The sequence below is a fragment of the Zalophus californianus genome, chromosome 14, assembly GCF_009762305.2.
Source record: "Zalophus californianus isolate mZalCal1 chromosome 14, mZalCal1.pri.v2, whole genome shotgun sequence".
Lineage (NCBI taxonomy): Eukaryota > Metazoa > Chordata > Mammalia > Carnivora > Otariidae > Zalophus > Zalophus californianus.
Window position 1 is genome coordinate 89,783,559 of NC_045608.1, and position 13,698 is coordinate 89,797,256.

General features: G+C 51.1%; 1 protein-coding gene across 3 annotated transcripts in view; it reads left to right on the forward strand.

The window, feature by feature from the left end:
* CNDP1 (carnosine dipeptidase 1) overlaps positions 1 to 13,698 on the forward strand; it is a 36,500-nt gene that overhangs the window by 12,810 nt on the left and 9,992 nt on the right. For 2 of the 3 annotated variants that reach the window (XM_027575802.2, XM_027575803.2), the window contains exons 2-7: positions 739 to 864; positions 3,853 to 4,002; positions 4,769 to 4,931; positions 5,670 to 5,758; positions 9,045 to 9,245; positions 10,160 to 10,244. In XM_027575802.2, the coding sequence (XP_027431603.1) occupies positions 739 to 864; positions 3,853 to 4,002; positions 4,769 to 4,931; positions 5,670 to 5,758; positions 9,045 to 9,245; positions 10,160 to 10,244 (814 nt within the window). Of the gene's footprint in view, positions 1 to 738; positions 865 to 3,852; positions 4,003 to 4,245; positions 4,452 to 4,768; positions 4,932 to 5,669; positions 5,759 to 9,044; positions 9,246 to 10,159; positions 10,245 to 13,698 lie in introns of those variants that run through there. The other variant, XM_027575804.2, reaches the window with a different exon arrangement.

Consider the following 13,698-nt stretch of genomic DNA (forward strand, 5'->3'; position numbering starts at 1 on the left):
GGATGGCTGGAAAGGGGCTGCAGGGGAGGGAGGAGGGGGGAGGCCAGGGTCTCTGGCAGGTCCCACATTTACAGGCGAGGGAAGTTAGGGGCCGCTCAGGGATGGAAGCAGAGAGGCCAGAAGGGTTTGCGGGAAGACGAGATAGGGCCGGGCCTCCCAGCCGAGAGTGTGGCTAACGGCGTCTACGTGAACCTCAGGCCTTCCGTGTTATGTATCGCAACAGGGCTTGGGAGTTTCTGTGGAAGGTCCTGTACCTTCAGGAGCAGATGGGAGAAACCCACAAGACCACACAGGATTTTAGAGAGTCCTTACAAAATATTTTTTTTCTAGTAAACTGGTTGATCACACAGAAAAGTTTTGTTTTGTTCTGAAGTGCTTCCCACTAATCTCTCTTACAAATATTGCCCCTGCCGCCTGGCCATAGGGCGCTGACTTACCTTCTCAGGAAGAGAGCCGATGGGAGCGATTCCATGGCAGGAACAACCCAAGCGTGGCGCTGAAAGACGGGCTTGTTTTCTTGGTTTCTGTCTTATGGAAATTCTTAAGCGTTGAAAATGAAGCATTTCGGTGAAGATAAAGCAAAGAATATATTTCCTGTTCTACTACCTTTGTTATTTTAATCCAAATGACTGGAAGCAGCTGTGTTGGATAACATAAGCTTTCTTGAATTATTTGAAAGGTTGGAAGTCCAAAATCCGGTATTTGTTTTTGCTGTCCCTCCCCTATGGCCCCCTCCAGGTGTCCTCTCTCCTTGCCTCCCTGCTGCTGCTTGAGAGAGGCATGTTCTCTCCGTCCCCCCCGCCCGCCGGGCTGTTGGAGAAGGCCTTCCGGTACATCGATCTCCATCAGAATGAGTTTGTACAGGTAGGAGAAACTACACCCACAAAATGCTTGCGTGACATAACCTTTGGGTATCTGGGTGAATGCTTATTTGCTGGGAGGTGTGGATTTTTTTTTTTTTTTTTTTTTGCCTAAAATCTTAATTCCATTTAAAATGCCCATGGCTCCTCACTGAGTTAAACTAATAAATATTTGTTACATTTAGGGAAGAGATCCCTCCGCAGCCTTTCCTCCTGGAGAGGGCATTCCTAGTGTGTTGATCAGGGCTGTCTGGGTAGCGCTGATGCCCGCTGAGCGTAGGCTGACCCTAGACCATCATCAGGGTGCCCATGCCCCGCGTTAGAGGGGCCCTCGTTGAGGTCCCCTCCTCCTGCAAAGCCTTCCTGCGACTCATCCCCCACCCCCACCCCCCATGACGCCACCCCAGAGTAATACCACCTGGCTACAGCAAGCTCTAGGTCCCGAGTTCTGCCAAGTTCAATGTCAAAGGTGTTTTGTAGTCCTTGTGCAATGTGCACTTTATCTCCTCCCTTATAATCCTCTGCTCCATTCCGAACTCACTACATGGCAAACTGCCTGTGGTGTGGGCAGACATCTCGGGGGGAAGAGATGGAGCCGAAGGGCTAGGAGCAAGGAGAGAGGGAGGCCTGGGAGCAGAAGGGTGGGGGCAGCGAAGGGCCGTAGCCTCCATCAGCCTCTCAGTCCCCTTCTTCACTGACCCGCTTGTCTCCTGGCACACGGGTGAGTTGAGTCCACCACAGCCCGGGGACTCCATGACACGTCACGAGATCTTGTCCCCTGAGCCCCCATGCCATGAATCTGTGTTCAGTATGTGTATACTGGAGCGGCCAGCCAATGTTAGCAACAGTCCAGGGTTCATGTCTCCTGCGGTCACACAACGCTGAATGGCTAGGCCGCAGGTCCTAGACTTGACCTTCATGGAATCCTTCCTCGTGCTCGTGGGCGTAGTGACTTGACATAATGCCTGTTGGGTTTTAGAAAACCGAGTGGGGACTCGGGCTGTAGGTTGGAATTAGCAGAGGGAGAGGGACAGTGTGTGGGGGAGATAGGTTGATTTGGGTCTTTGAGCCAAAACTCTCCTTTCTGCAACTTCCTCACATGTGTCCAATCCATTACCTTTAGGGACCACAGGGCAGCATCTGTTCTATGAATTCCAGTTTAAGTGTGTAAAACACAATATTCCTTAGGCCAAATGAATTTCTTCATAATAAAAATTAAAGTGCTACAACCAGGACAGAGATCAGACTAAAATAAGTTGGGGAATCCAAGATCAGTCACCCAAAGTATGCGTGGTTTTTAATAAGAATGGTGGCTATCCCAGTATAAGCAACTCGAGACCCAGTACTGGGATGTGATTGATTATTATTGATAATTCAATGTTATTGATAATTCAAAATTCAATATCAAGTAATTCAATATTACTTGGAGTTTATTGAGCACCCGCCAGCAGCCAGGCGCTGAGCTAAGTCTTACGCACGTCATCTTCTCTAATCCTCACGGAAAGCAATGCTTGTTTTCTTCGATGGCTCCCCTTGCTTCTGTGGCCAGAGGTGTGCCTTTTCCACACATTAAGCAACTGTCTAGTTCTCGGGACACCAAAGGGGCGTCCCACAGTCCGACTCCCTCTGACACCGCCTGCCTGGTGTGAGTGTCACCCTCCTACCCCCACCGCCAGCAGTGGATGCCAGTCACATTCGGGTGGTGAGCCCCCCCGTTATTTACATGTTCCAAGCAGTTGCAAGTCGGGGCTCCCATGAACCCTGCTCTGGTCCCATCTTTTGCTAGAGAACAGCTCTAGAACTCAGGAAGACACTTAATTACGTTTGCCATTTGTTATGTAATAAAGGACATGATAAAGGGTACATACAAGCAGCCAGATGAAGAGGCACTTGGGCAGGGTCTGGAGGCACCTGCTGTCCTGCTGCGGTTGGGGTGTACCGCTCTCCCAGGCTGCAGTCACCAACCTGGAAGATCTCTGAACCCCATACTTTCAGGGAGGCTTATGGAGGCTTCATCATGTGGGCATGAGTGATTATTAACTCATCTCCAGCCCCTCTTTCCTCCCCAGAGGATGTGGCTGGGGTGGGGAGCCCCAAGCTTCTAATCACAGCTTGGTCTTTCTGGTGACCAGCCCCTGTCCAGGAGCCCACTAGAACTGCCTCATTACAACAAGATATTCTCCCAGGAAATTCCAAGGAAGTTAGGAGCTCTGTGTTAGGAACCCAAGACAGAGACTGAATCTCTGAACAAAAGATGCTCCTCGCACGTTTATGGCATGGGAAGTTGTAAAGGTTGGAGGGGCTCTGGCCAAGAGCCCAGGACAAAGACCAAAATAGGTATTTCTTATTGTGTGGCAGCCTCACGCTGACAATGACCCACAGGCAGAGAGCACTACCCTCATAGGGAGGAGGGAGCCAAGGCTACGAGCCTGAGGAGCATCCGCAAGTCGTACAACTCGAATGGGCCGAACCCAGGGCAGGAGCCAAGGTGTAGCCCTGGGGCACACTGCCTCCCGGGTTCTGGAGGTAGGGGGGCAGGGGGATGACCACAAAGCCGACAGGCACCGTGCAGCCCAGCCGAGGCCACTGTGTGGTTGCTTAGACTGAGTCGCGAGTTCCAGAGGTGTCCAGGGGCCTTTGTGGGAGGCCCAGAGTCCCGAGTACGGGCTGCCAGCCAGTTGCTCCCGGTCCCTAAGAAACGAGAAGTGGTGGGTCCAAGGAGGCACAGGCCCAGGTGTCCAGGAAGGCGGCCTTCTCCCCAGCCTGTCCTGCCCTATTCTTCATGAAGCAGATGTCTCTACCTCTGGGTTCTTGATGACACCAGCCCGTCTGCGGTCGCTGACGAAGATTGCGTTTGCTGGCTCAGTCTTCGCGGCAGGCAGCCCGCGCTGAGGATTTGGTGCCTCCTGCCTCGAGCCACGTGCCCTAGAGTGGACGTGGTTGACATGGTCGGCCCCCCTCGGACGAGTCACCTTGTCACCTCTCCTTACAGACGCTGAAGGAGTGGGTGGCTGTGGAGAGCGACTCGGTTCAGCCCCAGCCCCGCCTCAGACGGGAACTCTTCAGAATGATGACGCTGGCTGCGGACAGGCTCCGGCGCCTGGGAGCCAGCGTGGACTCCGTGGACCCGGGTGTTCAGCAGGTGTTGGATGGCCCCCTCCCCACCACGAGCTGCCACTTCTGTGGGCATCGGCCCTGGCTGCCCTTGGGCGTGGCAAGATGGGGACTTGCTCCCTTCCGATCCTCCTCAAAAACGCCCCATCATCTCAACTCCCAGTAAGATAAAAAATTACATCTTGTCCCAGACGAGTCGGGATTACTGATTTCTCGTCGTGGCAGCACTGCAGGGCAGCAGAGAGCGAGTGGGGTGGGTAAGGGAAGGAAAGGCCCCCCTCCCCGTACTATTCACATCCTTCACATGTCGGTCAAATTTCTCCCCAACTGTCCTTTCCCTTATGTTCAAATGTACCTTCCTCAAAGGATCCAGTCTTTCTTCAGAATCACTGCTTATTACTGTGTCCCGGTGGCAAATGGTGATCCTTAATCCAGGCGCAGGTGCTGCCTGCTTCAGCATGGATGAGTCTCTGAATGGTGTGTGTTTTCCAGAACCACGTCTACCTAATTTAAGCCATTTCAGTCTGAGTTCATATTGGAGAGCGTGTTTGATTAAGTTTACTGTTTGCCCCATGCATCCAAGAAAGCACTTTACTTTTAATTATTTTTTATGTTTTAATTAAGCTTCTCGTGGTACCCATTTTAGAGGTACATAAAATGATGATTAGAAAAATTATGTGGGCTCTAAAAAAAACTCAGGGGTAGAAACTGGACTCCTAATGTCACGTCTGAATTTTCTGGGAGAACTAAACAACTTTTTTTTTTTTTTTTAATGTGATCTGTTTTTTTTTCAGCTGCCTAATGGTCAGAGTCTCCCGATACCTCCCATCATCCTGGCTGAACTGGGGAATGATCCAAAGAAACCCACTGTGTGCTTCTATGGCCACTTGGATGTGCAGCCTGCTAGACAGGAAGATGGGTGGCTCACAGACCCTTACACACTGACGGAAGTGGATGGTCAGTGACACATCAGTGCTGGGTTCTTTGTGGATTAGGAATCGAAGATGTGACTCCCGTCCCCAGCTCCAGGCCTTACCCTGGAGAAGGTTGTTGTCATTCTTCTTGTTAAGAATGGACAAAATGCTACCAGTCTCATAGTCTACCAGCTGTCCAATGAGGCTGGCTTTTTTCTCCTTTGTGAAAGAAACTATGAGCTATGCATACATGATGTGTGCCCCTGGGCAAAACTGACTCCCAAGATGGGAGTTCTTGGGAGGAAGAAGTTGTCTAGATCACATATTTTCCTTTTTTAAATACTAAATGTAATTATGTTTTTTTAAGGAAAAGAAGAAAGGTTAATGGAGATACACACATACCCCTTTTTCATTGGAGATACACACATACCCCCTTTTCATTCTTCTACTAATTATAAAATCTTGAAATGAGAGGCTATGTTACATGACATTCTGCAGCAAATCCTCAGGTCCTTTTCAATGAACTTGGATAAAATAGCTAATTCCTATTAAGGCCAAAGGGACCTGTAAATTTCAAATTAGTTTATATTATCTGATTAACTGATGGCCATAACGTTTTTACATAAGAAATCAGACTCTGTGACCTCAGAGCAAGATTTGTGTCTGGAAAAATAGAAAGCAATGTTAAAATGATTACCCATAACACTACCTTTGTTTTTAACTCACTCAACTTGGCAGAGGTGTTTGTACTTTTCTAAAAGTTCTTCCCCTATTTTTAAAGGAAAACTTTACGGACGGGGAGCAACAGACAATAAAGGCCCTGTTTTGGCATGGATTAATGCCGTGAGCACCTTCAGATCCCTGGAGGAAGTAGGTAACCAGTTGTGTTTGGGAAGGGATGATGTCGACAATGATGGTGATGGTGACGATGATTATGTTGACAGTGAAGGTGATGATGAGGACAATGATGATGATAATAACGACGACAATAATGACAAAAGTGATGGATGATGATGACAGCATTGACGGTGAAGGTGAGGATGATGACGATGACTATAATGATGATGAGGATGATGACAATAATGATGACATTGTTGACAATGAGGGTGAAGACAGTGGTGACAGGATGATGATGACGATGAGGACAATGACAGTAATGACGATGATGAGAATGACAACATTGAAATGGTGATGATGACACTGATGATAATTGAAGGAGATGACAATGACGAAAATGACAACAATGACGATGATGATGACTAGAATGACAACGATGGTGATATTGATGATGGTGATGAAGGTGATGACAGTGATGGTGATGACAATGACAATGAAGGTGATGGCGATGACGATGATGACAACGATGAGGACGATGACAAGGTCCTGCCCTCCTCCCTCCCTCCCCGCCCTCCTCCCTCCCTCCCTCCCTGCCCTCCTCCTTCCCTCCCTCCCCGCCCTCCTCCTTCCCTCCCTCCCCGCCCTCCTCCCTCCCTCCCTCCCCGCCCTCCTCCCTCCCTCCCTCCCTGCCCTCCTCCCTCCCTCCCTCCCTGCCCTCCTCCTTCCCTCCCTCCCCGCCCTCCTCCCTCCCTCCCCGCCCTCCTCCCTCCCTCCCTGCCCTCCTCCCTCTCTCCCTGCCCTCCTCCCTCCCTCCCTCCCTGCCCTCCTCCCTCCCTCCCTCCCCGCCCTCCTCCCTCCCTCCCTCCCCGCCCTCCTCCCTCCCTCCCCGCCCTCCTCCCTCTCTCCCCGCCCTCCTCCCTCCCTCCCCGCCCTCCTTCCCTCCCTCCCCGCCCTCCTCCCTTCCTCCCTGCCCTCTTCCCTCTCTCCCTGCCCTCCTCCTTCCCTCCCTCCCTGCCCTCCTCCTTCCCTCCCTCCCCGCCCTCCTCCTTCCCTCCCTCCCCGCCCTCCTCCCTTCCTCCCTCCCCTCCTCCATCCCTCCCCGCCCTCCTCCCTCCCTCCCCGCCCTCCTCCCTCTCTCCCTGCCCTCCTCCCTCCCTCCCCGCCCTCCTTCCCTCCCTCCCCGCCCTCCTCCCTTCCTCCCTGCCCTCCTCCCTCTCTCCCTGCCCTCCTCCTTCCCTCCCTCCCTGCCCTCCTCCTTCCCTCCCTCCCCGCCCTCCTCCTTCCCTCCCTCCCCGCCCTCCTCCCTTCCTCCCTCCCCTCCTCCATCCCTCCCTGCCCTCAGCCCTCCCTCCCTGCCCTCCTCCTTCCCTCCCTCCCTGCCCTCCTCCTTCCCTCCCTCCCCGCCCTCCTCCTTCCCTCCCTCCCCGCCCTCCTCCCTTCCTCCCTCCCCTCCTCCATCCCTCCCCGCCCTCCTCCCTCCCTCCCCGCCCTCCTCCCTCCCTCCCCGCCCTCCTCCCTCCCTCCCCGCCCTCCTCCCTCCCTCCCTCCCCGCCCTCCTCCCTCCCTCCCTCCCCGCCCTCCTCCTTCCCTCCCTCCCCGCCCTCCTCCCTTCCTCCCTCCCCTCCTCCATCCCTCCCTGCCCTCAGCCCTCCCTCCCTGCCCTCCTCCCTCCCTTCCTCCCAAGGGAGAGAGCAATACTTATAAGAAAGAATCTGTATAAAGGCCAAAATCTGCTTTGCTTTTTAACTTTCAACTCTGAAACGTACATAAACACAAACAAAACATAAGAAATGTTCACTGCCCTTGGACAAATCGGCTGATCTCTCAGAGCCTCATTGACCTAATCTGTGAACTAGGAATAGTTATTTCTGCCTCAGGAACCTGGAGTGGAGTAAACGGGGTAACACAGAGGAGCCCCAATGCCTGTGTGAGTGAGGCCCTTTACGAGGGTGGGTTTCTTCCCTGTTCTCCCGCCCCCCCATCCTCTCTTTCTTTGTTGCTTACTGAGCCCTTGAATGCACCTCACGTCACTGGATGGTGTTACTAAGAGTCAGACAACTGTTATTACCCATATTGCATAGGTAGGGACGTGAGTGGCCAAGAGGTCAAGTGGCTTGTCCCAGGTCCCTTGGGTGTCGGTGACAGAGCAGACACCCAAACCCAGGCCTGGCAGCTGGTCTGTCCTCCTCCCCCAACACATAGGGGCTACTGGCTTGCATTTTATTAATCATGTTTTGCCAGAAATTTCTTAAGCTATCCAACTACTTCTCAGCAATTGTTTTCTAGTTAAATGTTAATAAAGAGCTTTCAAATATTAATATTTCAGAATTTTAGCTTAACTTCTTAAGACACATGGAAATAAATCTATGCAAAGGATACATTCGAACAAATCATTATCCCCAAATGCCCTTAACCAACTGAATGACCGAAGGTCACTTACTTTCTAATACATAATCCTCCAGTCATCCTGCCTTTGTTAATCTGTGGTGAGTCAATCCCACTCTTCCAAACTAATTAGTGTGTTTGTGCCACCGTTTATCTGCATAGAATTACTTCTGGAGTTCTCCTGTGTGTGTTTTATGCTCCAAGAAAAGACTTTGACCTCTTCTCTTCATGTGGCTCTGAAAGATATGAAGTTATAAATTATAAAGATACAAAAAGATCAAAACCAAATGGGGGAAAGGCACGTTGTAAAAATTTTAAAGGAGCTATTCTTTGCCCTAATATTAACTAGAGAAAAACTCAAGTTCCATTTTGCTGCAAGATCAAAGCCTTTGAATAAGTTAAAAGGCAGATTGAACTCAAAGCTGAAAAATAACAGATACTTGAAATAAAAGTTATCCTGAGGCTTAAACATTAGACAGTCTTTCAAAGGGAAGAGTTCTCATTTATCACGCTCAGAATTATGAGGACAGAAAAGAGATTTGTAATCGAGTAACCTTTCTTGAAAGGTTCCTTTTGGGGGGATGGAGGAAAGCGTCTGTGTCTGTGGCGGCTCAGGAGAGCTCTACAGTGTGGGTGTTGCTTCTCCTCCAAGAATTCCTTCCCCGAATCATCCTTTAGGGTCCACACTGAATCCATCAGGGTCATGCTGGAGGCCATACACAGGGTCTTCCCTTGTAATCCCCTTCACTGTCTTGGTTACAACTCCTTTGTTGTGAACGGAGCTGTTGGGAATGTGGACAACCCGTACATTGAATGTATGTAATAATTTGTGTATTTATGTCACATGCAAACGAATTCTGGATATGAAAAGACGAATGGGCAAGTCGTGCAGTTTTTTGCCAGAATGGTTTGTTCTGTTGTTATTTTGATTCAGGATCTCCCTGTGAATATCAAATTCGTCATTGAAGGGATGGAAGAAGCCGGTTCCGTTGGCCTGGAGGAACTGGTCAGAAAGGAGAAGGACCAGTTCTTTTCCAGTGTAGACTACATCGTTATTTCAGATAATCTGTGGCTCAGCCAGAGGAAGCCAGCCCTCACTTATGGCACGCGAGGAAACAGCTACTTCAGGGTGGAGGTACTCGCGGTGGTGTGGAGAGAGGAGTCTGTCCTGGGATCTTGGTGGGAAGAGAGAAAGCTCTTGGGAGAGCAGAGTTCTGAGCTGGAGGCATGGCCTGGGGTCCCAGAGGTCTCGGGACTGGGGAATTCAGGAAGCCTCCCAAGCGGAGTGGCTATGCTGTGTGCATTTCTCCGGAGGGAGAGGATTCAGGGTTTGTGACTCTGCCTGCCTGATCAGGGCCTGGGCTGCCATGAGTGTGGGACGGCACCTGCTCCGCCACTCAGGCCGGAGCCCCACGGGTGTGTGTGGTCGGGGGGAGGAGGGGGCGCCGGCCCGGCCTGGCTGTGTGGGACTCTGGCTCCCACGGTGCGCGGTCTTGTGCGGACACCTTAACCTCACGGCCTCGGTTTCTTTACCTGTAAAGCGGGCCCAGGGTGGTTGTGATCCCCAAGCACGCTGTCCAGTTCAGCTTCCTTTAACATTTCTCTTTGTACTGACAGCAATTCAGAACCAGAAAGTCCCTCCGTGGTAAATCATTTGTTTTTTATCTGAGCCGTGCACTGAGCTCCAGAGTGGGAGGCAGGGGGGAAGTTACAAGTGGAGACACCAGTAGAACTGCAAGAGGACAATAAAGAGAAGACGGTTTCTGGAAGGGTAGATGGGCGGGCTCCATAGACCTCAGCCACTCGGAGAGGGGGCTGCTGGCCCCAGAGAGAGCTGTGTTAGAGGGACAACTGGGGACTGAAATCAGGTTCGAGGATTTGGGAAAGAATGAGAAATGAAGACCTGGGAGGGGTAGATGGTCCAAGTCGTGTGACTGGGAGGTAGCCACCTGAGTCCTGAGGGACAGTGTGGGGCGTTCTCTATCACGTGAACGCTATCGCCAGAGCAACCTCAGAGGTGAGCGCCTCTCCTGTTCACCCATCTTACAGGTGAGATGCAGAGATCAAGATTTTCATTCAGGAACCTTTGGGGGTATCCTCAGTGAACCCATGGCTGATTTGGTTGCTCTTCTTGGTAATGTCTTATTTCATTTCACCTTTTTTTTGTTTTTTTAAGATTTATTTGTTTGAGGGAGAGAGGCCTGGGGTGGAGGCAGAGGGAGAGGGAGAGGGAGACCCCCGCTGAGCATGGAGCCTGATGTGGGGCTCCATCTCATGACCTTGAGATCATGACCTGAGCTGAAACCACGAGTCGGATGCTCAACTGACTGAGCCACCCAGGCGCTCCTTCATTTCACGTTTTAAGCATCATGGAATCCACTAGAATACAGTTCTGTTTGACTCGGTGCATCTCTCCTCCCTTGGCCTCCAAGCCAGTTCTGTGTAAGGGTAGAAGAGAAGAAAAACCATATTCTTGGCTCCCCCCGCAACTTCAGCTAAACGTTCCTTAGGATTATTAAGTCCACATTACGTTTGTTCATGGACTGAAGCTCTTCCTCAGTTCACCCCCTTTTCTTTTACTGGGTATTGTGACACATCTAGCCATACTCAGGGGCAGTAGCAGAGAGACCCCTCTGGAGAGGCATCCAGAGATGATGCCAAAGACACCAGCACCACCTGGCACCCTGTTTCCAGTTCTGTGGCCCCAAGTGGCACAGAGACTCCCATTGGTTTACTCGTTGCTGCCTGCTCCTGCCCTCCCGTAGAGCCCCTGGAGTTCACTGGCGGAAGGTGTGCATACGTGTGTGCTCTTTCAGAGGGCCAGTGTGCCCACACTGACCACCTTGATTCATCTTGTTGCTCTTGCTTGCATACAGGATGGATCCCGGCAGTGAAGGAAGCTGCATCCTCAGGAACCTCACTTGGAGTAGCCCCTTTTTACAGTCCTGGCAAGGACACTTCACTTTTATTTTCATAATTTGGCGTTCTTTTTTTTTTTTTTTTTTTTTTTAAAGAGGTTCTCAGGAAAGCTTCAGATCCCACAATACTTGGATCTGTCTCCTTGGCACACAGGGTACCTTAATGCAAATGTTACAACGTGCCCCCTTTGGGCAGACAAACTACCAAAAAACATGTCCTCTACAGGGATTGATTAGCAAAAGTCTTTCTGTGTTGACACAGCTTTACCTCTGCCCCACTCGCTTGCATCCCCTTGGACTTGGCGGTCTCAGACTGGGCACCATCAGCCCACCTGGGCCACCTGTTGGGAGGTGTTTTCAGGGTCTTCAGGACCATCTTTAATTGTAGGGCTTCTTGTTCCTTCATTCCCTGAAGTAAATAATGAAATCTGTATGTCTACCTATCATGTGTTATCTAGCTCTGCTACATGTCATTCATCTCCCATCCACCTATTCTTTCTATTTATCTACCATCTCTCTATTCCTTTATGGCCTTCTAGTTTTCCTAAAATATTATTCTTGGACAATGTTTCCCATGCTGGATAATTTCAGATGGACTACAACAATCCATTTTCCTTTAAAGTGTTTATGTTTCCAGAAGAATTCAGATAGCATGCAACTCAATATTTGAGCTGCTGGCGGGCGGGGGTTCATTTTCTGTTTTATCAGAACTAATTTTCTCTTCCCGAGGAACAACATCATCAGATCTTTATGGTGCGTTTCTCTCTCCCCCATCATGATTGTTGCATGATATTCTCTTGGACTGTACAGTTTCACTCAGGCATAGAATTCCATTTAGTCCTACAAATGCCTGTGGTTCTGCTATAGGAAAAATCAGATCGGGATCATGAACAGAATGAAAAGCATATGGTTTCACTTTCTTTAATTTTTTGAGACAAATCAAATAACCCATAGTGAGATGGTTCTGGATTGGGTCATCTATATGGCTTTCGTATGCTTTGTACAAAGACCTAAGGATCTAGAGTTGAGCTTCGGCACTGATGACAAGCATTTTGGCTTGCTGACCCCAATAGGTCCTCCTTCGGGGCCACCGCAGGTTAGGATGTCCCAGGAGAGCTGGTTCCGTCGGGTCCTCCCTCTGCAGCCTGGCAGGTGCCCCACACGCTAGTCAGGAAACCTGCTGCTGTGTGACCTTGTACAAGTTCCTAATCTCTCTGTCCTCCGAGTTCCTCGGAGGAACTCGGATTGCATGATCCTGATAACTGTGATTGCTAATAGATTATAAAGGTTTCTTGAGTGTCAGCTGTGTGAAAGGCACGGGAGTCTCCACTGGGGGACACAGGGAAACCAGTCCGCCCCCATCTTCAAAGAGACTTAAACTGGGGTGTGTTTGGGAGGTGGGAGGTGGTGGGCGTGGAGATGCTCAGTTTGCACAGAGTGCTCAGCTTCCTGAGCTTTCCTCTTGGTGGACATTCCCAATCCCTGCACTCTCCTAAAAGCCACAAGGCAGGGAGGATCACGGGGCCCAGGGCCCTCTTATAAGCACCAAATACCCCGTAGTAATAAAATGTTAAATTCCAAGAGGACTCCTGGGGATCAAGGATTACATTTGCTTCCTGCTTGCAGTTTTCATAGGCACCACCCTCTCTGCCTCCCATGCATTTCCTGGCTGGGCTCCTGGCCGAGGAGGCCCTGGCGGCTGCAGAGATCACATCAAGGTCAGAGGATCATGATTTCAAGTGGGAAAGGAGAAGGGGGGTGGGGAGGTGAACTCCTTCAGCAGCATCCTGTTTTCCCGGGAACGCATTCAATGTTGAAGAACCGGGGCAAGACGTGGGACGCAGGAACATGAACAGCACACGTGTGGCGTTTTCCCACTGCCCGGCCCTGCGGTGGCGGTGCCTGGCGGTGCCTGGAGGACACCGTGTGTCCCACAGCCCCACCAAACAACCCTCTGCTGGGGGCTGGAAGGGGCCGGGAGAGGAGGACATGCCATTCCTCTGCTCTCGGGAGATGTGTCTGCTGGCTCTCTTTCCAGCCCGCGGCTGGGAAGGCTGCCCTGCATCCTGAGAAAACAGGATCCGTGATTCAAAACCATACCCTGGACCGGGCCGGGCCAGTTCTGCTGGAGAAGTGCAATGAGCACGTAGAAAGGCCGCTCTACTCAAAGCCCAGCCTAACCTGTAACGACTCCTGACCCCCACCCCCATGGTAATATCTGGCAAGGCCAGCTGGAATAATAGGAAAAATGTCACAGTTCAGTGTCAAGATATGGACACCGAGCATCCTGGCCGCTAGAGTATTTCAGGTCTTAATTGTTGTTAACCTTGACATTTCAAACACTCCTCTCTTCTTACTACTGAGGCTGTGCCGGGCGCGTCCCACACGATCTCGGGGGCCCAACCGTGATGCTGCTCTGTGTGTCCCCCCACTTGGGGGCTCCCGGCCTGCTCCCGTGCTCCTGCAGAATGCTCCCCTTTACAACTGTTTGTTTGTGGACCTACAGGTGTTTCTTCACCCTGTGTCTTTCCAGCCGGACTATGAGCAGGGTCTGCCTCTTACTCACTTTTGCAGCTCTGTGCTTGCCTAGGAGAATGTCAGCAGCAGTTTAGGGACGTGCACTGAGGGGAAGACTTAGTGATTGTATTATTGATGGTGCTTTTATGTTTG